Raw genomic sequence first — 26,446 nt, 5'->3', positions numbered from 1 at the left:
TCTTATTCCCCTAGAACAAAGAAAACCAAGCTGGTTTTGGAAGCTAGCAGAGACCTCTCTCAGAAACCCACGGCAGCTTGCTAGGTACCTTCCCACCTCCTCTGGCTAAATCAGATCCCTCGCCACTTGCTCAGGTCTCTTCTTCACAGCAGTTGCCAGCGGCTCTGCTGTAAGCTGGTGGCAGAGGGCTCCTGTGGCCCTTGATCGCTGGAAAAGCCACCTGGATTCCCCCGCAGTCAGGGCAGGATTCTGAAAGAGTAAATGCAGTTAACCAGAGAAAAGGCGCCTGCTGCGAGCGAAGCTCAGAACTGTGCAGCTGGAGGCATGAGACCTAGGACTTAACAACTCATGCCCCAGCAAATGCATCTACATGCAGAACGACCTAGGAATCCACCTGGGGTTAGTGCTGCCCAGGAGAACAGGTGCAGAGCGCTGGGCCCGTGAGTGGGGGGCTCGCTACAAAGGTGGAATGCAGTCAGGTAGCCGACTCCAGCGAAGGGAGGGTAACGTCACGGCCTGCATCGTGTGTTCAGTGCATGGGGGAGAGACTACACCTGGGGCATGCCGCTGCCTCCAGGGCACGACACTAAGGGACGAACGAGGGCGCACTCGCCTCTCGACCTGGTGAGCCAGGTACTAAACTGAGGAAATGAACCTGCCCGTCTGACCCCTGTTATGGACACAGTCTAGGGAGCAAGCCACCTCTGTCTGCGCTCTTCCCTTTTTTGGAACGTTCAGGCTAATGTCACATTTTTCGATGGCAGTGTATTTTCTACTCGCTGCGCAGACCTGGCCCGGTTTGGGTTGCCCCTCCCCCCCCCCTCCTATTGTCATCCCAAAAAGGGGACGGCAGAACAGCCTGCTCGGGCTTGTTTGCTTTTCCCAACAGCTCAGAACAGACAAACCTACTTAAGGGATAAGTGTCAAATTGCCCCTTTTTTGAGCTTTCTCTGAATGAGGCTGGTGGGAAAAACCTGTTTGGTGTGTTTGAAATCCAAACATCCTACCAAAGGGCGTGTAAAGAGATGTTCTCTTCTTCTTTAGGAGGACAGCAGAGCCTTGTTTCAGGCTGCCTGGGGCGCCCACTGGGGGCGACTGCCTTCTACTATTTGGCACGTTTAATAAAAGGCTTTATCGATATATTCTGTTCACGTAAGGCCAGAGGATGACTCTTCTTCACTAGCTGACTCAGCAGTCCCATTGAATTCAAGGGAACCCTTTGTGGTGTAATGCACTACGCATCTTGAGTCAGGGGGTCAGAATCGGGCCCTGATTGACAAGTTTCGCTTTACCAGCGTGTTGTGACACACAAGTTACAGATTGTAAAAGCAGGGGTGTCTTAGTAACTGGAGACGTTGCTCCAAGAGTTGACTCAGTCTCAGACAGGGATGAGGTGGCCACTCTCTGTACATGGCACACAGTGAGTGAGCTTTGACTGGAGCTTGCCTTACGGCATACAGATGAGCTCATGATTTAAAGAGACGTTTTCAGGAAACACAGTTCAAGCATCTTTCTGCCACATTGACTTTCTGTGAAAGCCTGGGCATGCTCAATGCGCAGCCCAGGAGTCATCGTGTTTGGTGGGCTTTCGTGTTAACTTCCCCAGCACATGAATGGGCTTGCAAGGTCTACCAACAAATCTGATGTCTGCTGGGAAAAAAGCGACATATATTATTTGTGGTGGTTACGATCCCCGTCCCTCTCTTTAAATTCTATAAAGAAATAGTTAACATCGTTGCCAAGTGTATGAATAATAAGGGACAAAGGAGCTGGGTGCAACAATCTGGTTGCAATACAGCCGCAGGAATGTTCTACAGAGGGATCTGCTAGGTCTATGGGGCCAGGTCTTTGGAAGTGTCTCTGGAACAAAAACTTTGACGTGTGTCGGAGAATAGGGACGTGGACAGCAATCCTTGGATGTATCCCATCTGCCTGTGCTCCACAGCCCGACTCTGCAGTTCTCCAGGCAGCATGTGACCGGTTGTGGCAACGTGAGGTCCTGGCGTATTATGGTTGTTTAAGGCTTTGTGAATGAGCTCTGCCATCTTCCACTTCGTCTTTACCGTGATGCATTTGCAAAGCGTTGATGCTCGCAAGCATGTCTTTCAGTGACCAGAGAGTTAGGAAGTCAATCACCCAGGCCCGTGGAGGACTGCACATCTTTCTGTGCTAGGTGGCTTTCAGTAGATAGCACAATATTCTGATTGATCATTGGTTCTTTGCCACATGGTTCCCCAGGCTAATGATCATTCCCATAAGACTGGCAGTGTCAGGAGAAGCGAAGGATGGTGCCGAAGGACTAAGGTACATTGGCAGATCTAGGCGAAGGTCCCAGGATCAGCAGAAGCATGGTCAGCCACAAGGGTTATTGAGGTGCATTGGCAGGGTTCTTGGGGAGAATGTTCTACTCAGACCACTGTTACTCCTTCGTGGACACTCAGTTAACTCCAGGTTGGTTCTTATTGTTACATGGGCTGCATATTTACCTTACTCCATGCACGTACTGTATATATCAATAGAGCACTTCCACGGATGTTTGTTCTAACAGACATATTGTGGGGTTTTTAAAACAAAATAGTTTCTAAATCTGCCCACTGAACATGGATGTATTGTTACTTCTGGGGGCAGGGAAACCAGGTGAATTCAAATTGGGGTGAGCAAAATGGTGTCTATCAGTGACTGTCAGAGCTTACAGTGTGGAAAGAAGGGAAGTCCGGGAACAGCTGAAGCAGGTCTCCCTGTGAACAAAAGCCATGTTTTTCCCCAACCTCTTGGTGAGCGCTCTGAAGCAACGTTAACTGTATCTTTTATTTGCTCTGGAAGAAATCAGACTTGACTGTAACCCTATTCACCGTTGATTCAAGGTTTTATTTATTTTTATTTTTTTTAAGTGAAATCTCAACCCTGGAAATTCTGTGCCAAAAACCAAAATAGAGTCCTTGATAGTGAGTAGTGCTGTGTTTTTGTTGTTTGTTTCTGTTCAAAGTTCAGGCAATGATAGGCCTTCGGATTGATACGTTAACCAGTTATTGGCATGGTTGGCTGTAAGCATGACCTGTGCCCACCCCACGTGTGGTTAACACTCCATTGGCAGCTAACCATATGTCTCCCCTAGTAGCAGTCTAGACTGTCACACAGCTGGAAAAGGTGTCTTCCCTCTCTCTGCTAGACTGTGCTCATGTCCCTCTGTATGAACATACTCTGACTAATCTATCCCCTACCCACTCTGGGCTGACTGGCTTTCCCCTTTTTCCTCCCATTAAACCCATGTGAACGTGGTCATGCCGTGTGTAGATGCGGAGTCACAAACCCGGATGACACGTGGCTGTTACAAGAATGGTTGGTGGCTCCGACTCACCAGGTATGTGTGACACGATCTGGATGTCAAACCCTGGTTCTACTTGTTGCGTAGATGTGGGGGACGTAAAGTAACAGGGCAGATAGTGATGGGTCTAGGTCACGTTATCCGTATGAATTAGGATCTAGCTAGGTATTTACACTGTCAGAAAGGGGAGAAAATGTGGCTGTTAGGTTAGGTCATAAACACGTCACCTTCCCCAAGCCCTGTGCTGCTTGCTGCTATTACTGAGTAGGTGACTGAACAGCACCTGACACTAGAGCTAGCCGGGCCGTCCCTAGGCGCATGCGGGGCCCCGGACAAATCAGCTTCCCTGCTAGTCTCCTCTCCATCCGGCACACCCTCCGCCCACCCACCGTTCTCCTCACTGTCTGCCCACCAGCCTCACCCGCCTCCTGCCTGCCACTCACCTCCCTGCCCGCCAAATGGCATCCTGATCATACATCAGTCGGGATGTGGGACAAAGGGCTAAATATCGGGGCAGTCCCAATTTTGATCAAAGCGTGGGGCCTGGGGCGGTCACCCCGATTCGACCGACCCGAGGGACACCTCTGAGAGCAGTTCAGACCAGGGAACGGCTGGCTTCTGATCTCAGCTGCTGGCTGAGTAACTCACAAATCCATTGTTTGGGTGACTGGGTTTGCAGCTACCTAGCAAGAGCTCTGGTGAGTACATGGGGTGGGGTCACTTGTTCAGGCCCATTGCCCCTGTCAGTTTTACTCCTGTTAAGTGAATTCCGCGTGTCTCACGGTCCGGGACCAGTTTTACAGCCAGTCCTGGCTGGCTGGCTTGTCTCTGCATGTTCAGTTGCGGTAAAGTGTGACACTTCTGAGCTCTAGGAGGCCATGTGGTCTAGGGCTGCAGCAGAGGGCTGTTGGATTCTGTTCCCACCTCTGCCACGGGCTTGCTGTGTGACCTTGGTCAAGTCACTTCCTCTCCATGTGCCTCCGTTTTTCCAAGCTGTGTACTAGGGATAACTGTTAGCCATCCTTTTATAAAGCCCTTGAAGACCTCAAAGAACCAGAGCTATATAAAGTATTCAGATACTGTGTGCTACCACTTAGGCCTCGTTTTTCAAGGGTGACTAATGATTTTTGGGTTCCCAACTGCAAATGCCTTAATGGGGGCAGAGGCTCAAAGGGCTGAGCACCCAGCCTCTGAAAACCAGGCCCTGTTGAGGCATTTCCAGTGGAGCACCCACAATCTCTAGGCCGTTCTCGAAAATCTAGACCCCTGTTTGGCCTGGTGTGGCTCCATAACACTTTGGAATGGGGAGTGGCAGGGCTGAGGGGCTGCTCTGCTCTGAAAGGTAGGAGGCAGGAGCACCCTGTGCCCTGACTGGCGTGGCTACTCAAGAGCAAAGACTAATCTAGTCTCTTTGATGGAGGCCCTCGTATCAGCATTTGAAAATGAGGCTCTGTCCATAGGAAGTAACTTAATTGTAACCAGTTCTGATACATGCCCGGTGCTTAATTTGTAATGAGACAAGTGCCAGGCCTTAAGCGATATTTTTACATTCATACCTGACGTGGCAAGCCCAGAAGTGCTGGGGCTATGAACTGCCAAGCCTAGAAGTGCCAGGGCTCAACCCTGCCAAGCCCTGGTACAAATTAAGCACTGTACGCGTCCCATTCTGACGCTGATTACACCATCTCATGGACTCACGGAGATGGGGCCATTGCGGTCAAAAGTCTGGATCTTCAGAGGAATGTTTGCACACTCCTTTGTGCAATAGACATTGTTAAACTGAACACCTATTAGGGAGTACTTCTGTCCGTATCTGTTCTGTGGAGCGCAGCAGATTGTAATGGTTCCTGGTGGCCTCCTATGATGGCTTCCCAAAGTGGTCCTGGTGTTACATAGACCACAGCTGGGAATTCAAGATTTAACCTTTTCCAGATCAGCTGGCTGCCTTTGGAGCCTTAAAGCCCTACCTGATCTGCTGTGTGCTTCATGGTGCATCTACCCTCGGAGGACTCATTTGGTTCTTGATATGTCAGTGTAAGCGGAAAGAGAATTGCAGGCTAAACAGTCTTTCAATTAGTATCTTGATGATCTCAGGTTTCAGAGTAGCCGCTATGTTAGTCTGTATCAGCAAAAAGAACGAGGTGTCCTTGTGGCACCTTAGAGACTAACAAATTTGTTTGAGCATAACCACAAGTACTCCGTGTTCTTTTTGATGATCTCAGTTCTGCTTCACTGGACCTAGGTAGTTGGATCTCCTGCTCTTCCACTGTCTGGTGCGGACGGGGCTTGGATGAGCAAGTGAATCCCAACGTAGGTGTTACTGGTCAGTTGTTGGAATCAGAGGCTGGTATCACCCCTGTGGCTGAGGGTTGCGGGCCTGCCTGTTGTTACTCTGTCCACAGTCCAGGAGGCCCTTTGCATTCTAGGTGGCCAAAAAAGCCACAGGGGCAGCGAAGAATACTTTTTTGCAGTCTTCACTTGGCTAAGGAGGTCGACTGCTCCTATTGCACGTGGACCTCACCCCTGTGTGCCTGGGGCTACAGATGAAGACTACACAGAGACATAAGCTACTGCAGAATGCAGCTGCCTCTGTACTTAGAGTGCTGACCATGTGGAACATGCTACACCTGTGCACCAAAGATTGCACTAGCAGCTTATCGACCTGCTTCAGCAGCTTGAGGTGATGGGGCTTTGTAGCACAAAGCCTCTTGGTCCAGCGTTATTTCTGGGCTCCACCCCACCAATCCCCTATCTCTCTTTCTTCCCACCCCAGAGATCGATTAAGATACTGGAGCAGACTGTATGGCTGGGGCCCATTCTTGCTGGACAGACCTCAGCTTTGGAATTTGCTTGGGCCTTCGCAGTGCGCACGCATCCCCTGGCTTTGACAGAGCCAGAGTCAGACCTTGCAACGTGGTCTAAAAATCAATCCATTCACTCTTGGGTTCTTCCTGACAGGAGTTTGGGGTGTGGCCGAGGGGAGATAGTTCAGACTGGTCAGCAGGGATTGGCTCGGCTGCCATGTTAATGGTGTTTTTAGCTTTCTGTACATGTACCTAGTGGGCACGAGATGCATTTTTTTTTATTTACACTGAAAAATAAAGAATGGTGGCTATCCACCCTCAACTCCAGCTGGAAATGGTTTGGCTCTGTCTACGCTAACAGCCAACTCTCCTCAGTATGTATTGAGGGAAGACCAGGAGCGCCTGTTTCTCAAGAGGTCACTAGTGTGGACAAGACGTGTTTGTGGAACCATCCGGGCCCAACATGTCTTGCCCACATGCTCAGGGTTTAGCTGATCGCCATATTTGGGGTCAGGAAGGAATTTTCCTCCAGGGCAGCTTGGCAGAGGCCCTGGAGGTTTTTCGCCTTCCTCTGCAGCATGGGGCATGAGTCACTTGCTGGAGGATTCTCTGCACCTTGAGGTCTTTAAACCACAATTTGAGGACTTCAATAATTCAGACATAGGTTAGGGGTTTGTTACAGGAGTGGGTGGGTGAGATTCTGTGGCCTGCGTTGTGCAGGAGGTCAGACTAGATGACCATAATGGTCCCTTCTGACCTGAAGTCTATGAATCTGTGAACATGGTGTGCTGCTTAGAAAGGACTGCATCCAGAATCTGGGGTGCAGAGGGGGTATAGAGCATTGCCCCGTTATTGGGAGAGCAAGAGCAGAAGCCAAGATAGCTCCGGCTGCCCTTTGTGACTCTAGGAGCATGAGGGTACGTCCAGTGCTTTAATTTGTAAAGGAAGAGTTGCCGGGGGTCGAAATGGCAGGACCTTGCTCGCAAGTGTGGAATTGCCTGTGCTACTAAACACCACGGACAGAAGAGGTGCCGGGACTCAGCACCAGCACACCCAGCCTGGGAGTGGGGCTTGGCTAGCACTCTAAAGATAGCTGTCTAGATCAGGTTTGGGCTGGAGCTCCGGCTCTGAAGCCCACCCCTTGCCTGTGTAGATGTGCCCGTAGGGATGGAGAGCAATTCGGTCAAATGGGAGAATGGAACTAAATACAGGACATCATAACCATGCGCATGAGGCTGGTGGGGTGAGCCGAGCTTGACTTTTATTCCAACTCCAGTCTTAAATGTCTAAGTTGAATTGAATATTTTGGCATATGTCTTACGTAGCCCCTTCTACCCGACTGAATATGGGCATCACCAAACAGACTGGCCAGGCCAGGGACCGGACCCAGAGGAATGTAAAGCACAGGGGTCCATCTACTCAGATTCTTAAACCTCTTTCATTGCCCTGTGTGTGTTAAGTGACATGAAAAAGGCTAGTCATGAGTCTCTCTCTCCAGTGGGAAAACTGAGGGGTTTTTAATTAACTTGATTCATTTTATGTTTGCTGGGTAACGTGGTTTTATTACAGAAGGCCTGGTCAAAGAAGTGCATCTTGGGCTTAGAACAGAAAGTGATGAGACTTGAGGCGGTGTTTAGCTCCTGTAGGAATATATTCCACAGCTGGGGACTAGCCCCAGGGAAAGCTCAGTGTCCTGCACCAATGGGCTCTCCCCTTGCAGTCGACAGCTCCATTGTGCCAGAGGAGTGGAGATGTTGATTGTGGGCCTCCTCCCAGAGCTTCAAGTGATTGTTTAGATAGCTTGGGCCCATGCTGTTGAGTGCCTTGGAGATAACACTGAGACCTTGAGCTTGACTCTGTCTATGGGAAACCAGTGCTTAGGGCCACGTGCTCATGATAGCAGGTGTTGCTGAGGAGCTGCCCTGGAGCATGTTCAGTATTTCCTGGAGTTTCCTAAGGGCTAATGGCTTCCTGCCCAGGTACATTGTATTGTTGTGGTCCAGCAGAGAGTTGCGTATCCCCAAGACAGGTCATTGTTCACCAGGGCGGGATGGAGTCCTCTTGCCAACCGGCAATGGTAGAATGCAAGAGCTTAGCGTCCGCAAGGAATCCAGTCACACTCCTAAACTATGGACTGACTTACCCAATGGTGGGTGGGTGCCTTCGGCCACAGGCTCTTCAGAGTGTCCTCAAGCTCCTCAAAGGATGGTCGTTTGGGACTAGAGCCAAGGCCGGGGAGGAGGACCTGTTTTGGCAGCTGCGTTTTGTATGAGCCTGCAATGGGAGAGGAAGGAGTAAACGAGATGGGAGAGGAGGCGGCGGCTCTGGCTGAGCATCGGCTATCTAAGAGGCAGTCTGGTCTGGGGGCTAGGAATGATTGGAGACCTAGGCTCTATTCCCAGCTCTACCACCAACCTGCTGTATGACCTGGGACACGTCCTTTCCCACATCTGTTTCCCCTCCCACCCTTGGTCTGTCTTGTCTAGCTATTCAGTGCAGGGACCATCTCTTACTAAACAGTAGCACCTAAAGATCACAGCCGATAGCGTCTGGCCAGGCAGAAGGTGGCTGCTCTTAGAAATCTGGAGGAAGAGCTAGCCAGATGTGAACATAGCCTAGAGGTGCAACGCAATTGTGAGGGAGGTAGGGGGAGTATATTCCTCCTCACCCCCTCATTCTCTCTTCCATAGCCTGTTGTCCTCTTCAGTGAAGCTGCATCCAGCTCTTCCGCCATGTCGTAGGTGACTGCACCTCTGCTACTAACAGTGACTATTGAAAAGTCTCGCGGGCACTGGAGAAGAGCCGGAGGATTTGGGGAAGAGCAGCTGTGCTGATACTAAATGAGTGAGTGTGGTACTTACAAATGATGGAAGTTAGAGCTAATGTAGAGGAGGTAATGAAACCTGCTATGTGCACACCCCTAAGTAGCTCTGTAACAGACCCGTGATCAGTGAGCAGCAGGAACCTTTTTCTGGGGGATGATTAAACTGGTTCCAGTTCGTGACACAGTGACTGGACGGCATGAAGCATTAGAATCATAGGACTAGAAGGGACCTCGAGAGGTCGTCTAGTCCAGTCCTCTGCACTCGAGGCAGGACTAAGTATTAGCTAGACCATCCCTGACAGGGTTTGTCCAACCTGCTCTTAAAAATCCCCAATGATGGAGATTCCACAACCTCCCTGGGCAATTTATTCCAGTGCTTAACCACCCTGACAGTTAGGAAGTTTTTCCTAATGTCCAACCTAAACCTCCCTTGCTGGAATTTAAGCCCATTGCTTCTTGTCCTACCCTCAGAGGTTATTAGTGTGTGGGCATAACGGGTGGAAACTAGTGAAGTATTCCATAGCTATGTGAAGTGACCACTCGACTCGGAGTATGAAAATATTGCATGGGGAAGCAGGAGTGAAATCAGGAAGGCCAAATCACACTTGGAGTTGCAACTAGCAAGGGATGTTATGAGTAACAAGAAGGGTTTCTACAGGTATGTTAGCAACAAGAAGAAAATCAAGGAAAGTGTAGGCCCCTTACTGAATGAGGGAGACAACCTAGTGACAGAGGATGTAGAAAAAACTAATATACTCAATGCTTTTTTTGCCTCTGTCTTCACAAACAAGGTCAGTTCCCAGGCTGCTGCACTGGGCAGCACAGTATGGGGAGGAGGTGACCAGCCCTCTGTGGAGAAAGAAGTGGTTTGGGACTATTTAGAAAGACTGGATGAGCACAAGTCCATGGGGCCGGATGCGCTGCATCCGAGGGTGCTAAAGGAATTGGCGGATGTGATTGCAGAGCCATTGGCCATTATCTTTGAAAACTCATTGCGATCAGGGGAGGTCCCGGATGACTGGAAAAAAGCTAATGTAGTGCCCATCTTTAAAAAAAGGAAGAAGGAGGCAGGAGCGGCGCCAGGGTTTCTGGTGCCCTAGGCAGAATTTGGGGTGCAGCATTTTCTGCGCTCCCCACGGGGCACGCGGGAGCTTCTGGTTCCACTCCTATTGCGCCGCCGAAGAAGGACCCTCCGCTGAAATGCCGCAGGCGACAGCGGCAGTCACTGAGCTGCTCAATTGCCTGCCGCTGTTTTCCGCGGCACGTCGGCAGCAGGTCCTTCTTCGGCGGCGCAACAGGAGCGGAACCGGAAGCTCCCGTGCACCCCGTGGAGAGCGCACAAAATGCCACCCCCTGAATCCTGGCGCCCTAGGCGACTGCCTAGGATCACCTAATGGAAGCGCCGGCCCTGGAAGGAGAATCCGGGGAACTACAGGCCAGTCAGCCTCACCTCAGTCCCTGGAAAAATCATGGAGCAGGTCCTCAAGGAATCAATTCTGAAGCACTTAGAGGAGAGGAAAGTGATCAGGAACAGTCAGCATGGATTCACCAAGGGCAAGTCATGCCTGACTAACCTAATTGCCTTCTATGAGGAGATAACTGGGTCTGTGGATGAGGGGAAAGTGGTGACATGTTATTCCTTGACTTTAGCAAAGCTTTTGATACAGTCTGCCACAGTATTCTTGTCAGCAAGTTAAAGAAGTATGGGCTAGATGAATGGACTGTACGGTGGATAGAAAGCTGGCTAGATCACCGGGCTCAATGGGTAGTGATCAACGGCTCCATGTCTAGTTGGCAGCCGGTTTCAAGCAGAGTGCCCCAAGGGTCAGTCCTGGGGCCAGTTTTGTTCAATATCTTCATTAATGATCTGGAGGATGGCGTGGGCTGCACCCTCAGCAAGTTTGCAGATGACATTAAACTTGGAGGAGTGGTAGATACGTTGGAGGGTAGGGATAGGATACAGAGGGTCCGAGACAAATTAGAGAATTAGGCCAAAAAAAACCTGATGAGGTTCAACAAGGACAAGTGCAGAGTCCTGCACTTAGGATGGAAGAATCCCATTCACTGTTACAGACTAGGGACCGAATGGCTAGGAAGCAGTTCTGCAGAAAAGGACCTAGGAGTTACAGTGGACGAGAAGCTGGATATGAGTCAACAGTGTGCCCTTGTTGCCAAGAAGGCTAACGGCATTTTGGGCTGTATAAGTAGGGGCATTGCCAGCAGATCGAGGGACGTGATCATTCCCCTCTATTCGACTTTGGTGAGGCCTCATCTGGAGTATTGCGTCCAGTTTTGGGCCCCACACTAGAAGAAGGATGTGGAAAAATTGGAAAGAGTCCAGCGGAGGGCAACAAAAATGCTTAGGGGGCTGGAGCACATGACTGATGAGGAGAGGCTGAGGGAACTGGGATTGTTTAGTCTGCAGAAGAGAAGAGTGAGGGGGGATTTGATAGCAGCCTTCAACTACCTGAAGGGGGGTTCCAAAGAGGATGGAGCTCGGCTGTTCTCAGTGGTGGCTGATGACGGAACAAGGAGCAATGGTCTCAAGTTGCAGAGGGGGAGGTTTAGGCTGGATATTAGGAAACACTATTTCACTAGGAGGGTGGTGAAGCACTGGAATGGGTTACCTAGGGAGGTGGTGGAATCTCCTTCCTTAGAGGTTTTTAAGGTCAGGCTTGACAAAGCCCTGGCTGGGATGATTTAGTTGGGGATTGATTCTGTTTTGAGTGGGGGGTGGGACTAGATACCTCCTGAGGTCCCTTCCAACCCTGATATTCTATGATTCTATGACTCATCTGGGGTCTACCCAAGCCACAGCCTTTCATCTTACTTCCTGGGGCCTTGGGCCGACCAGGAAAGCAGTAATGGGATGTTGGTAGTGGGCAGTAAGCTCGTTTGCTCGGTGAAGGGGAAGCAGTAGCGTGACAGGGAAAAGCCAGAATAGTTCAGGGCTCTGTTCTCAGAAGGATTGCACCAGGCTCCCCATTCCTCTTTCATGACGTTCTAATTGCACCTGGAACGCCGCCTGTTTTCTCTTGGTTTCTTCTTACTGGAAGCCAGTCGGGGTTTGGAGAAGGGAGATAGGGCTGGATAAGAGGCGGGAGCAACTGACTTTCAAAGAATGGAATTTAAATTGGAGTTGAGCTAATCAAGGGGAGAACAAGTATAAATATTTGTAGTGTATAAAAACCAGCTGGGGAGAGGAACTGCTGGGGGTGACTCCAGGGCATGGAACTGGACAAAAATGAGTAACAGGAAACTTAGAGTCCACACTGGAAAGCACGTGAGTGGCGACATCGTGGAATATCTCCCCTAGGAAATGGTGGAAGCCCTAGTGCAGCAGGGTCTGGACAATCCCCTGGAGAACACACTGCAGAGAGTGAGGGAGATGGGGCGTCTCAATAGAGACAGAATTTATCCCCTGCCAACTCTACACCAGCAATAGACCAGATTTGTGTCAGGACCAAATTCCTGTGGAGAGGCCCCAGCTGCTGTGCCTCTGCCGTGACATTAAGCACTCACGACTTCCCTTTCTTTCCCCTCTCTTGTGCAAGCAGAAGCAAATCCAAAATACAGGCACACGTGCCACTCATCTTCGCTGCCAGTAGTCGGTATACACAGTAAGCCTCGTGACCCCCTATAGATATTATCCTCCTCTTACAGATGGGGAAACGGCAGCTTGCCCAGGGTGGATGCTTGCCATGGCAGAGCTGAGAAAAGAAGGCAGGAGCCCAGATTCCCAGCCCTCAGCTCTACGGCAGGGATCGCAGTCGCTCTTTCCACCAGGACCTGCAAGGCAGCAGCTGACGGCGATGATAGCAAGGAGAGGTGGAAAGCACCAGTTGGGTCACCTGGTTCCATTCCCCATGCAGGATTGTTCCCTGCATTCTGTTGTAAGTGCTTAGAGCAGAGGGGGGCCCCATCCCCAGCTTCCCACCCAGCCCTGGGCCCCCTTGCCCCTGTCTCCATCCCTGCAAGTCACAGCCACACTCCTAGCCCTGGCTCCAGGGGGGTATGGACGAAGGGAGGGGCAGCACACCCCTCAAAAGGGCTAGATAGTCTGTTCGAGCAATGGCGCTTCGGTGTGTTTGATGTTCCTGATATTAGTCCTGTATTTCCCATTGCTGGGCTAGTTCTCTCTCCTTGAACCAGACTAAACCCTTCCCCTCCCCCTGTAATACTTAGTATTTGTGTAACTGCCCTTATTCAAAATGTATCCAAGTTGTAAGTATTTCCTGTAGGAGGTTCAACTGCACTAACAACTTAGCCCTCTCCAGTATCAGTAAAGTAGATGTTCAATGGCGCAGCCAGCTGCCAGATCTCCTGATGAAGTTTGTGGGGTTTCACCATCCACTGGGGGTGTTTCCAGTGGGTTTCTGCAGCGAGCGATGCCACCCCTGACCCTGCTTGGTATTTTCCTCAACAAGCTGGAAGTGCATCTAAAATCACTGTTGATAAAACTCGCAGCAGCTAGAGGCTGGCGCAGCGGTAAATACTGGGGACAGGGCCAGCATGCAGAGGAATCTAAGAACAGAACGGCCACATCCGGTCAGACCAAAGGTCCATCTAGCCCAGTGTCCTGTCTTCCGACAGTGGCCAGTGCCAGGTGCCCCAGGGGAATGAACAGAACAGGTCATCACCAAGTGATCCATCCCCTGTCGCCATAGGTGGCAGGTTTGTATAATTTTTGGTGGGGCCCAAAATGGTGGTGCCCCCCCCGCTCCCGCCCTGTAAGCCGATATAAAATGAAGCTACAACGCGTCAGTGCCACAAGATTACAAGGGTCAATTAAAAGTGGAAAGTCAGAAGCAGCACTTGCCTGCTTCAATATACAGTATTATATTTTGTTGCACCTGTTGTGATGAATTGGGAATGTTCTTAATATTTTCTCTGAATACTGTGTGGGTGCCTCAGTTTCCCCTGCAAGATGCCAACTGAAGGTGTTGGGGACAAAGAGATCAGGTGGCCTCCCTGTCCGGAAGAGAGACAGAGGCCAGAGGAGGGAGTGTCAGTTTGGAGCTGGCTGGGGAAATGGGGAGAGACCCAGAACTTGGTTCTGGGCTCCCCACCCCCCAAGATGGACCTGACAGAGGGGTTCTGTTTTCTGTACCAACAAGCTCTGTTTAAACTGTGTTCCCGTCATCTAATAAACCTTCTGTTTTACTGTCTGGCTGAGAGTCACATCTGACTGCGGAGTTGGGGTGCAGGGACCTCTGGTTGCCCCAGGACCAGCCTGGGCAGACTCGCTGTGGAAAGTGCATGATGTGGAAGGGCATGCTGAATGCTCCGAGGTCAGACCCAGGAAGGTGTAAGCTTCTTGCCCTGGAGACAGTATGCTCCGAGAGAGGAGGCTCCCCCAGAGTCCTGACTGGCTTTGTATGGAGATGTTCCAAAGCATCACAGCATCCCCTTCCACACCGTGCACTTCCCAGAAGTCCGCACAGGCACAGACACTCCCTCCTCCGGCCTTTGTCTCTTTTCCAGGCATTAGGAGGCCACCCGATCTCTCTGTTCTCCAACACCTTCAGTTGGCACCTTGCAGGGGAAACTGATTTGGGAGAAATGAAGTAAAAGCTGCCCAAACCGAGCTTGAGCACTCCTGAATTTTGAGGTGTTCAAATCTGGAAGGCAGGTGCTGGGGGTGGGAGAGGGCTGTGGGCTCCACGGGGGAGCATGGCAGCAACTGTCTGGAGCTGCACTGAGCTAGACATGCTGGTCTGAGTGGCACAGTAAGCGGTTTGGGGGTTGGAGAAGGGGTAGGGGGTTCCGGGGGGCAGTCAAGGGACAAGGAGCAGGGGGGGTTGGATGGGGCAGAGGTTCGGAGGGGCAGTCAGGGACAGGCAGCAATTGGATAGGCATGGGAGTCCAGGAGGTTTATCAGGGGACAGGTAGGAGGGTCCTGGGGGGAAGTTGGGTGGGGTCTCAGGAGGGGGCAGTTGGGGACAAGGAGAAGGGAGGCTTAGATAGGGGCTGGGGTCCCAAGGGGCAGTTAGGGGCAGGGGTCTTGGGAGGGGGTAATCGGGGGACAAGGACCAGTGGTGCTGTGATAGGGGGTGGGGGCCCTGGGGGGCAGTTCGGGCAGAGGTCTGCGGAGGGGGCAATCAGCGGCCAGGTGCTGGGATTCAGGGATTCCCCCGGCCCCCGGCTCCCAGAGCCCTCTGACTCCCGCCGCGGCTGAGATTTAAAGGGCTCTGGGCTCCCCCCGGTTGCAGGCAGCCCAGAGCCCTCTGACTCCCGGCCGCGGCTGAGATTTAAAGGGCTCTGGGCTCCCCCCCGTTGCAGGCAGCCCAGAGCCCTCTGACTCCTGGCCGCGGCTGGGATTTAAAAGGCTCTGGGCTCCCCGCCGCAGCGGGCAACCCAGAGCCCTCTGACTCCCGGCCGCGGCTGAGATTTAAAGGGCTCTGGGCTCCCCCGGGTTGCAGGCAGCCCAGAGCCCTCTGACTCCTGGCCGCGGCTGGGATTTAAAGGGCTCTGGGCTCCCCCCGGGTGCAGGCAGCCCAGAGCCCTCTGACTCCCGGCCGCGGCTGGGATTTAAAGGGCTCTGGGCTCCCCGCCGCAGAGGGCAACCCAGAGCCCTCTGACTCCCGGCCGCGGCTGAGATTTAAAGGGCTCTGGGCTCCCCCGGGTTGCAGGCAGCCCAGAGCCCTCTGACTCCTGGCCGCGGCTGGGATTTAAAGGGCTCTGGGCTCCCCCCGGGTTGCAGGCAGCCCAGAGCCCTCTGACTCCCGGCCGCGGCTGAGATTTAAAGGGCTCTGGGCTCCCGGCGGCTGCCGGCAGCCCAGAGCAGGGGAGAAACCTAGCTCCAAATATTGCTGGAGCAGAGCCCCTGACTGTGAATATTCCTGGGGCTAAAGCCCCAGGAGCCCATATAAGTTGGCGCCCATGCCTGTCGCTCATTCCCAGCTTCTGCCAGAGGTTTAGGGACAGAGAAACTAAATGGATTCTTTGCTTCAGTCTTCACGGCTGAGGATGTTAGGGAGATTCCCAAACCTGAGCTGGCTTTTGTAGGTGACAAATCTGAGGAACTGTCACAGATTGAAGTGGCACTAGAGGAGGTTTTGGAATTAATTGATCAACTCAACATTAACAAGTCACCGGGACCCGATGGCATTCACCCAAGAGTTCTGAAAGAACTCAAATGTGAAGTTGCGGAACTATTAACTAAGTCTAACGTCGGTACCGGGCAAATTAGTCAAAACAATAGTTAAAAATAAAATTGTCAGACACGTAGAAAAACATAAACTGTTGAGCAATAGTCACCATGGTTTCTGTAAAGGGAAATCGTGTCTTACTAATCTATTAGAGTTCTTTGAAGGGGTCAACAAACATGTGGACAAGGGGGATCCAGTGGACATAGTGTACTTAGATTTCCAGAAAGCCTTTGACAAGGTCCCCCACCAAAGGCTCTGACGTAAATTAAGCTGTCATGGGATAAAAGGGAAGGTCCTTTCATGGACTGAGAACTGGTTAAAGGTCAGGGAACAAAGGGTAGGAATTAATGGTAAATTCTCAGAATGGAGAGGGGTAACTAGTGGTGTTCCCCAAGGGTCAGTCCTAGGACCAGTCCTATTCAACTTATTCATAAATGATCTGGAGAAAGGGGTAAACAGTGAGGTGGCAAAGTTTGCAGACGATACTAAACGGCTCAAGATAGTTAAGACCAAAGTAGATTGTGAAGAACTTCAAAAAGATCTCACAAAACTAAGTGATTGGGCAACAAAATGGCAAATGAAATTTAATGTGGATAAATGTAAAGTAATGCACATTGGAAAAAATAACCAGCTATACATACAATATGATGGGGGCTAATTTAGCTACAACGAGTCAGGAAAAAGATCTTGTCGTCATCGTGGATAGTTCTCTGAAGATGTCCATGCAATGTGCAGAGGCGGTCAAAAAGCAAACAGGATGTTATGAATCATTAAAAAGAGGATAGAGAATAAGACAGAATATATTATTGCCCTTGTATAAATCCATGGTACGCCCACATTGTGAATACTGTGTACAGATATGGTCTCCTCACCTCAAAAAAGATATTCTAGCACTAGAAAAGGTTCAGAAAAGGGCAACTAAAATGTTTAGGGGTTTGGAGAGGGTCCCATACGAGGAAAGATTAAAGAGGCTAGGACTCTTCAGCTTGGAAAAGAGAAGACTAAGGGGGGATATGATAGAGGTATATAAAATCATGAGTGATGTTGAGAAAGTGGATAAGGAAAAGTTATTTACTTATTCCCATAATACAAGAACTAAGGGTCACCAAATGAAATTAATAGGCAGCAGGTTTAAAGCAAATACCGGTAAAAGGAAGTTCTTCTCCACGCAGCACACAGTCAACTTGTGGAACTCCTTACCTGAGGAGGTTGTGAAGGGTAGGACTATAGGGAACTGGATAAATTCATGGTGGCTAAGTCCATAAATGGCTATTAGCCAGGATAGGTAAGGAATGGTGTCCCTGGCCTCTGTTCGTCAGAGGATGGAGATGGATGGCAGGAGAGAGATCACTTGATCACTGCCTGTTCTGTTCATTCCCCTGGGGCACCTGGCATTGGCCACTGTCGGTAGACAGATACTGGGCTAGATGGACCTTTGGTCTGACCCGGTACGGCCGTTCTTATGTTCTTAGTCTCTTTAAGATCTTAAGCTTAGCGTGCGTGTTTTGCTTTATGTGCTTTGGTTATTTATCACTTACAATCTCTTACCAGCTCAGCACGCTTGGGGGCTTTCCCTGGAGCCTGCTTCTGGGCAGAGCTTGAGAGCGGCCGTGCCTCGGTGTGGTTTCAGCATGGGCCCCACTGCTTTCTAGTGCCGAATGAGTCAGCAGTTCTCTTGCCCACAGGCAGTGCAGGGACAGGAGGCAGCGAGCCCACGGCGATGCCCATGTAACGTGAACATGCTCCTCAGCACCCCACTGCTGCAAAGCTCTGCCCCTGCCCGGCGATGCCCCATACTGGGCCAGTGGGGGAGTCCCCACACCGTTCAGTCCATCCTAACCCACAGCCCCTGCTTTTGTCAGGCCGGGCTCCCTCGATGCAGCGCAGCTGGTCCCCTGTGATCGTGGCTCACCCTGCTAGTCTGGCACTGGGCTCCTGACGTACACGCGGTGCCCCCGCCGCCCCGTGATCCTGGCCCACCCCTCGACCCACCAGCCCGGCCCTGGGCTCCCGACGTACACATGGCACCACCGCTGCCCCGCAATCCCGGCCCACCCCTCACCCTGCTAGTCTGGCCCTGGGCTCCCTGTAGCCAGTTCACCTGATTTAATTTTTAAAAATTACACCTCCAACTATTTATGGTTGGAAATTAAAAGCTCTGCTTTTCCCCCCCCCCCCATGTAACCCATGCAGTGTTGTCTGCCACCAGCCTGAAACATGACTTGTGAGAGGTGTGCGCTATCCTCTTGCCTGTCACTGGAACGTTGACCCTGAAACCTAATGATGACTCCCCTCTCCCCATGGTCAGCTGTGTCACTGCTGCGTGTTTTAGCAGAACCATCCAGCTCCATGGACTGAGTCCATAAGCCCAAGATGTTTCTATGCATTTTGCTTCACTGCCCAAAACGCCACCTCTTCCCTCCCGCGACAACTGCTCTGATGGCAATGCTGTGCTTGGCAGGGATGGCGTGAAATCAGTAGCCCTGACTATGAAATGAACAGACACATGGGCCTGACCAGCTATCCACCGTTGTATTTAACCCAGTGTAAGCCCCTCCCTTGGGGAGGTTTGAGGGGAGTTAGCAGGTGGGTGGGTCTCAGGAAGATGAGGTGTATCAGCAGTACGATTGCGCTTTACGAATATATCAGCAGGATAAATATCAGGGAGGGAGAGGAATTATTTAAGCTCAGTACCAATGTGGACGCAAGAACAAACCCATATATATATATATGGATATAAACTGGACACTAGGAAGTTTAGACTTGAAATTAGGTGAAGGTTTCTAACCATCAGAGGGGTGATGGTCTGGAACAGCCTCCCCAGGGGAGCAGTGGGGGCAAAAGACATATCTGGCTTTAAGACTCAGCTTGATACGTTTATGGAGAGGATGGTATGATGGGATAGCCTAATTTTGGCAATTAATTGATCTCTGATTATCAGCAGGTAAGTATGCCCAGTGGTCTGTGGATGGGATGTTAGATGGGTTGGGCTCTGAGTTACTACAGAGAATTCTTTCCTGGGTGCTGGCGGGTGAGTCTTGCCCACATGCTCGGGATTTAACTGATCACCATATTTGGGGTTGGGAAGGAATTTTCCTCCAGGGCAGATTGGCAGAGGCCCTGGAGGTTTTTCACCTTCCTCTGCAGCATGGGGCATGAGTCACTTGCTGGAGGATTCTCTGCACCTTGAGATCTTCAAACCACGATTTGAGGACTTCAATAGCTCAGACATAGGTCAGGGGTTTGTTACAGGAGTGGGTGGCTGAGATTCTGTGGCCTGCGTTGTGCAGGAGGTCAGACTAGACGATCATGATGATCCCTTCTGACCTTAAAGTCTGTGAGTCTATGAGCTGGGTGAGTGGGCCTCGGGGGCATCAGCAGCCCGGGGGGGGGGGGGCAGTGTCTCAGGGCAGTGGTTGGGCAGAACAGCAGCCAGGGCAGTGGGTCTTGGGGTCAGCAGCTGGGGAGGGGTCCTTGGGATGGGGGAATCAGCAGCCAGGGGGGGTGGGTCTCAGGGAAGTATCTGTGTGTGAGGGGGGGTGTCAGCAGCCAGGGAGCATGTCTCAGGACAGGAGTGGGTGTCAGCAGCCGCAGAGGGTGGGTCTTGGGGTGATTGGGGGGGTGTCAGCATCCAGAGGAGTTGGTCTCAGGGCGGGGGGGGGGGTGTCAGCACCTGGAGGTGGGGGGGTCTCAGGGAGCCAAGGGGTGGTCAGCTACTGGGCCATTAGGTCCTGGGGGCCAGGTGTCATACCGCTGTGTGGGGATTGTGGCAAAGGTGATGAGGGAACTCCGCACACGCACACACACACACACAGAGGCCATGTGTGATTCACGCCCCCTACCCCTCCGCCCCCGCTCTAGGAGTGGCTGGGGACATCCCCCTGCTGAGGAAGCCACAGGATAAATACTTCCTCCCCGAGCGGCTCCGGGCAGACAGCCCAGCCTGGCAGGATGGACACAGCCCGTAGGCGCCCAGGTAAGGAGCAGCTGCTCGCACTTGGGGTTGGGGGGGGTGGATGGGGGGGCGGGCACCTGGTTTCCCTTCAAGGCAGCTTTTTTGTCAGCCTGCCAGAAAGAGGCTGCTTTGCTGGGGGCTCCATTCTTGGGACCCCCCAACATGATATGTTGTTGGGGGGGGGGTCCCCAGAACAGAGCCCCCCCCACAAAAAAAAACCCCTCACTGGCTCTAACACGGGCTGGTGACGTCCTGTCTTGCTGCCAGGCGGGCTGGGACGGGCGCTTTGGGGTTGGACTGGGGAGCTGGCGGGTCAGTTCCAGCCGGCACCGCCAGGCTTTGGCCTTTGCCACGGCGCTTAATTGCTGGTGGGGTCAGCGCAGTGGTTGTGCTCAATCCGTACGCCGTGGTCCCTGCCCCCCAGCGCGTCCAAGCAAAACCAAGAGCAGTGGGAGGGGAAACTGAGGCACCGAGGGGCAGTGAGTGGGCAGAGGGGGGAATAGCCCCCTGGCTGCCAGCCCAGTGCTCTAGCCATGCTGCAGCTCCCAGCCTGCCGTGCCTCAGTGTCCCTATGTGTGAGATGGGGGATCACAGGTGGTCAGTGACTGTGCTCAGATGGGGGAGCCGGGGATGGCAGGGAAATCTTATCGTGCCAAACTCCTTTGAAGGGCAGAAGCGATGGGGCTGGGGGAAGTGTTCCCGCACCCCCCCGCACCCCCCCTCCTGCAGTTTTGTTTAGGGGGACAGGTTCAGCCGTGAGGCCTTCGAGGGGATCGTCTCCATCCCCTGCCCTGCACGTGGCCCGAGCATGAGGAACAACAGCCATGGGGGTGGGGGGTGTCGGGGCGGGGAGGCAGGTGGCTGCTTTAGTTACATGGGTGCAGAGCCTCCAAGGGGTTCAGGGGCCGAGCTGCCACTGAGTTCGGTCCTTTGGGGGCTCTGGGCCCTCGCAGCCCGTCCTGTGTCTGGAGGGTAAGAGGCCGGGGCAGCCGGTAGGGGCCCAGTGCTGGGACGGAGCCTGGAGGGAGAGGCAGAGGAAAGGAGCAGCAGGGTGACTGCAGGGCTGGGGGCTTAGGGTATTTATGGGTACCTGTTAGCAAGCTGAGCCCTGGCCACAAAGCATGGAGCCCCCTGTTGTGTCATTACCCCATTGTACAGAGTGGGGAAACTGAGGCACAGTGAGGGAAAGGGTCACACAGCAGCAGAGGTAGGATGAGTCCCCAGGCCCCCCTCCCATAGAAACAGGCTACGCCCCCCCCTGCCTCTAGGTGGGGCACTGTGGCTTGGAGCACCCCATGGGCAGGGCGGGCTGCTCCCATTCCCCACCCCAGTCATGCTAATGCTGCCTTCTCTTGTGCTCCCAGGTGTGATGGGAGCTGTTCCCTGGCTCTCTCTAGTCCTCCTCTGCGGCTGCAGCCACTTCCAGAGCTCAGGTAAGGCGAGGGCGGCCGGACAGTGTAGGGTCCTTGTGCTCGTGAACGCGTGGGACGAACAGCTCTGTCCCCGTTCCGGCGTAGTGGGGTGGGGACAGACGGACGCTGTGAGATCTTCGTGTGCTGCACCTCTGCCAAGGTCCCCAGGCCCCTGCAGATGCTGCTTTCACCCCCCCCACAAAGTGTGGTGCTTTTACTGGAGGTGTCTAACCTGTTTGACTTCTCCATCACCTGGAGGCCAATCGAGACTCTCCGTCTGTGAGCCACACATTACTGGGCTCGTGCAGGAGGGGGGTGGGTGAGCTCTCTGGCCTGTGTCAGCCGGGCTGGGGAGGGGCAGGCTAGATGAGCAGAACTGGTGCCTTCTGGCCTTAAAACTCTATGAATTCCCATCAATAATCTCCTGCCGCAGTGAGTTCCGCAGGTTAAAATGTAACTGCTGTGCCAACACTCTGACGAGTAGGGGCTTGAGGGACCAGCTCATTGGCTTTAAAAGGAAGGGTTCAGCTCCCCCTCCCCCTACCAAGTTGTGTCCATATTCCTGTCCCCTGGCAACTGTCATCATTTCTGAGCTGTTTCTTGCTGTGAAGTGGGCTGGGGTCCCTGCAATGTGTACAGGACTTGGGGGACTTGCTGGGAGCCTGGACTTGGGGGCTCTACTGCTGCCTCTGCCAGATTTACTCTATCACCACCTGGGCACGTGACAGCTCCATGCCTCAGTTTCCCCATGTCTAGCAAGTGCTCTACCCTCCTCTGTGTTGTTTGTGCACTGCCCAGTCTGTGGCACGATGGGGGTGCCCCAAGGAACCCCCCCCCCCACTGCCTTTCACCAAACCCTTCTGCTTTCAGATGCAGCTTCCAGCCTGCGCCCAGAGATCATCACGCCCCTGAAGCCTGTGAAAAGTCCCACTCTAGGTAATCGACGTTCTCTGCCCAGCTATGCACTGTGGGCACTGGGCGGGCGTGGGGGGGGACTCGATCCCAGCAGGTCAGGGTAGCACACGTGGCCCTGCACAGGGGGAGGCCAGCAGCCCTGACTGCCACTCGCACACCAGACACTGCACCTGTAGCAATTCAACGGGGCCCAGCCGCACGCAGGCCCTGCCCGACTAAAGGAGAGACCCCTGCCTAGAGCGGCACGAGGGTGTCCAGGCACTGAGGGTGTCCAGCCCCCAGGGGGCTCTGGGATCTCCGAGAGGGCTGGCGTTCCCTCCACCAGCGGGGCCCACCCCATGGGGATGCAGTTCCCATGGTGATGTTTCCCCCAGCGGGGATGCAGTTCCCATGGCGATGTTTCCCCCAGCGGGGATGCAGTTCCCATGGTGATGTTTCCCCCAGCGGGGATGCAGTTCCCATGGCGATGTTCCCCTGGCGGGGATGCAGTTCCCATGGTGATGTTTCCCCCAGTGGGGATGCAGTTCCCATGGCGATGTTCCCCCCCCCAGCAGGGATGCAGTTCCCATGGTGATGTTCCCCTGGCGGGGATGCAGTTCCCATGGTGATGTTCCCCTGGCGGGGGGGGGGGGGGGCGTTGTCCCACTGCTGCCAGGGGACCCCAGAGCCAGGCCCTGACGGGGACATGCCCTTGCCTTGCCCCCTGACCTCACGGCTTCCTGTCACTTTGCCTCCTTTCCCCAGGGAAACGCTTCAACGTCAGCTGCCAGGCTCAGAGCCCCTTCCCAAGGATGACCCTCATCTACTGGCTGGCAAACGGCTCCTTCGTGGAGCACCGGTACCCGGACGAGGCAGTGAGCGAAGGGGACGTCGTGTGAGTAAATACCCCCAGCTGGGGGGGAGCTGCTGCCCCGTGCCTGCTAACCTGCCCCGGTCCCAGCGTGGGGAGCCCGACAGCACGGGGAGAGCCTGCAGCGGGGCTGGCGCGGGGGCCTGGAGCCGGCCCCTTCCCCCAGGAGCTCCCCCCTTTGGCTCCAGGGCTCTGAGCAGTGGTAGTTTGGGGAGGGAGCAGCTCGGGCCAGGACTTGGGTCCCGCCCGCCGGAGCTAAAGGAGAAGCGTTTGGGCTCAGGGGCTGCCCGTGAAGGTGCCCAGCGGCGCTGAGCCCCGGTGGGTCACAGCAAGGAGGGGGCGGCTCAGCAGCTGCAACTCAGAGCCCTGGTGCAGGGCCGTGACCCTGGCTTCACCCCCTCGCTCCCCTGCAGCTGTTTCTGGGGTGGGGGGACGGGGACACCTAATGGCTGTTTAGGCCCATGGCCGCTCTCCGGTGCCCTCGCTGACACCCAGCTCATGGGCCCTGCCTCTTCCCTCACAGAACGGAGCCCAGGGGCACCAGGGTCCTCCTGACCCGAGAGCTGCTCTTCCGCTCCTTCTCCCGGCGGGACTGGAGCACCTCGTTCCTGTGCATGGTGAGGAACCCAGCCGGGCTGGAAAAGGCCCTGGTCCACTGGGACCCTGAGCCGCCAGCCCAGATCTCCGAGCCGCAGCAGGAGACGAGGCAGGACGTCCAGCTCCCGGCGAGCACCCCCACCGTGGACAGGTGAGAGCCCTTAATGGCTATGGGGACGGGGGAGGGGGCACAGGCCGGCCCCAGTGCAAAGCTTTGGACAAGGTCACTCACTAACGGCTCAACATCAAAGGAAGCTGCCAGGGGATAAGAGGGACGGTTCTCTCCTGGGTCAGTAACTGGTTAAAAGGCAGGAAACAAAGGGTAGAAAGAAATGGTCACCTTTCAGACTGGAGAGAGGTAACTAGTGGTGTCCCCCAGGGATCTGTTCTGGGCCCAGTCCTAGTCAAGGTCATCATAAACAATCTGGAGAAAGGGTAACCAGGGAGGTGGCAAAGCTTGCAGATACGAAACTACTCAAGACAGTTAAGTCCCAGGCAGACTGTGAAGAGCTACAAAAGGATCTCTCAAAACTGGGTGACTGGGCAACAAAATGGCAGATGAAATTGAATGTTGATAAATGCAAACTATCAGAGGGGGAGCCGTGCGAGCCTGGATCTGTAAAAGCAGCAAAGTTTTGTGGCACCTTATAGACTAACGGACGTATTGGAGCATGAGCTTTCGTGGGTGAATACCCACTTGGTCAGATGCATCCAATGAAGTGGGTAATCACCCACAAAAGCTCATGCTCCGATAAATGCAAAGTAATGCACATTGGAAAACATAATCCCATTTAATTATGGGGTCTAACTGAACTGTTACCACTCAAGAAAGATCTTGGAGTCATTGTGGGTAGTTCTCTGACATCATCCACTCAATGTGGAGCCGCAGTCAAAAAAGCAAACAGAATGTTGGGAATCATTAAGAAAGGGATAGATCGTAAGACAGAAAATATCATGTCTCTTTATAAATCCATGTTACGCCCACATCTTCAATACTGGGTGCAGATGTGGTCGCCCCATCTCAAAAAAATATATTGAAATTGGAAAAGGTTCAGAAAAGGACAACAAAAATTATTAGGGGCATGGAACAGCTTCCATATGAGGAGAGATTAATAAGACTGGGACTTTTCAGCTTAGAAAAGAGACAAGGGGGGATATGATAGAGGTCGATAAAATCATGACAGCCATGGAGACAGGAAATCAGGAAGTGTGATTTACTCCTTCTCACAACACAAGAACCAGCGGTCACCAAATGAAATAAAGGCAGCAGGTTTAAAACAAACAAAAGGAAGTATTTCTTAACACAATGCACAGTCAGCCTGTGGAACTCCTTGCTGGAGGATGTTGTGAAAGCCAAGACCATAACAGGGTTCAAAAAAGAACTAGATAAGTTCATGGAGGACAGGTCCATCAATGGCTGTTGGCCAGGATGGGCAGGGATGGTGTCCCTAGCCTCTGTTTGCCAGAAGCCGGGAATGAGCGACAGGGGAGGGATCACTTGCTGATGACCTGTTCTGTTCACTCCCTCTGGGGCACCTGGCACTGGCCACTGTCAGCAGACAGGACACTGGGCTGGATGCACCTTTGATCTGACCTAGTCTGGCCATTCTTATGTTCTTAAGGGGTTGGAGGCACCAAGGCCCAGCCCCCGCTGCAGTCTCAGCTGTACAGCACTTCCCCAGAGGTAGGGTAGGAGCTGCCCCATGCCACGGCCCCTAGAGCCCCACCCCCCTTCTCTTCGCTGTGAGTGGGTGGAGAGCTGCTGGGTTCCACCCCAGTGACAGCTGCAAGGGGCTGGCTCAGAGTGCAGGGAATCAGCCTGCACCCCCAGAGCTGCTGGAGCCCAGAGGGAGGCAATCCCTGCATGGGGCCGGGGGGGGGGCAGGCACCGTCACTCTGCAGGGCCCCATGGCCAGCTGGGCCCCAGCTGCGTGGGAACGGCAGGCACCTGCCAGCCTGGCACTAACCGCACCTTGCCTTTCCCCAGGGCCGAGAGCACGGACTGAGCGCGGGGACAGCAGCGCCGACCCCCGAGAGGCAGCGATATTGTACCCATGGCTGCCAAGCTCCACTTCCCTGCAAAGCCCTGCCAGCCTCCCTCCACAGCCCAGCTGCCCTCCCTGTGTCCACGTGGAGCCCTGCAGGCCAGGGCCTGGATACAGCCCCCCCCCCAAGCACACTGCACTGGCGGGGGAGGCTCCTGCAGGACTTGCCCTCAGGCCATGGCCTGGGAAAGCCCCTGTTTGCCCCCCACCCCCATCCCTCTTCCACTGGCAGGATCATTCTCGGCCCTAGTGACCAAAGCCGCCCCCTGCTGCCAGCCCAGCCTACAACTGAAGAGCAGGTTCCCTTCAACAGCTGCCAGCAATGCCCTGCCCGTTCCATGCCCAGGAGGGCAGCACCAGCTTGGGGCAGGGGCTGGGAGCCCAGCACCCCCTGGCCTCTGGCTGCCAGCGCTCCTCCCACTTCGCCCTGTTTCTGTTAAATAAACACACAATGCTCTGCGCTGGCTGCGCCACTTCCTTGTAGCCATCTCAGCCACCGGCGTGGAGGGAGAGGCCTTGTGGGTCAGGGCAGTGGGGGCAGAGCCAGAGTGGGGTGAAGGCTTGCAGC

At 53.6% G+C, this 26,446-nt stretch overlaps 1 protein-coding gene across 2 annotated transcripts; it reads left to right on the top strand.

Annotated features, from left to right (window-relative positions):
* The first annotated feature begins 106 nt into the window (after nt 1–106).
* Nucleotides 107–26,334, top strand: LOC123373967 (interleukin 18 binding protein). Of its 2 annotated transcripts, XM_045023311.1 has the most exons (9): nt 107–3,361; nt 8,820–8,973; nt 12,617–12,846; nt 19,966–20,080; nt 21,424–21,492; nt 22,342–22,407; nt 23,131–23,260; nt 23,760–23,984; nt 25,821–26,334. In XM_045023311.1, exons 4-9 carry the CDS (start codon nt 20,056–20,058, stop codon nt 25,837–25,839), a joined length of 534 nt encoding a protein of 177 aa, XP_044879246.1. In that variant the 5' UTR covers nt 107–3,361; nt 8,820–8,973; nt 12,617–12,846; nt 19,966–20,055; the 3' UTR covers nt 25,840–26,334. The 2 variants fall into 2 exon arrangements, with proteins under 2 accessions (XP_044879246.1, XP_044879254.1); XM_045023319.1 differs by lacking the exons at nt 8,820–8,973; nt 12,617–12,846.
* Nucleotides 26,335–26,446: the final 112 nt, after the last annotated feature.

This window comes from Mauremys mutica, chromosome 1, assembly GCF_020497125.1.
Source record: "Mauremys mutica isolate MM-2020 ecotype Southern chromosome 1, ASM2049712v1, whole genome shotgun sequence".
In the NCBI taxonomy this organism is placed as follows: domain Eukaryota; kingdom Metazoa; phylum Chordata; order Testudines; family Geoemydidae; genus Mauremys; species Mauremys mutica.
The sequence above is the reverse complement of the archived record's forward strand: the minus strand, read 5'-3'. Positions and strand labels throughout refer to the sequence as shown.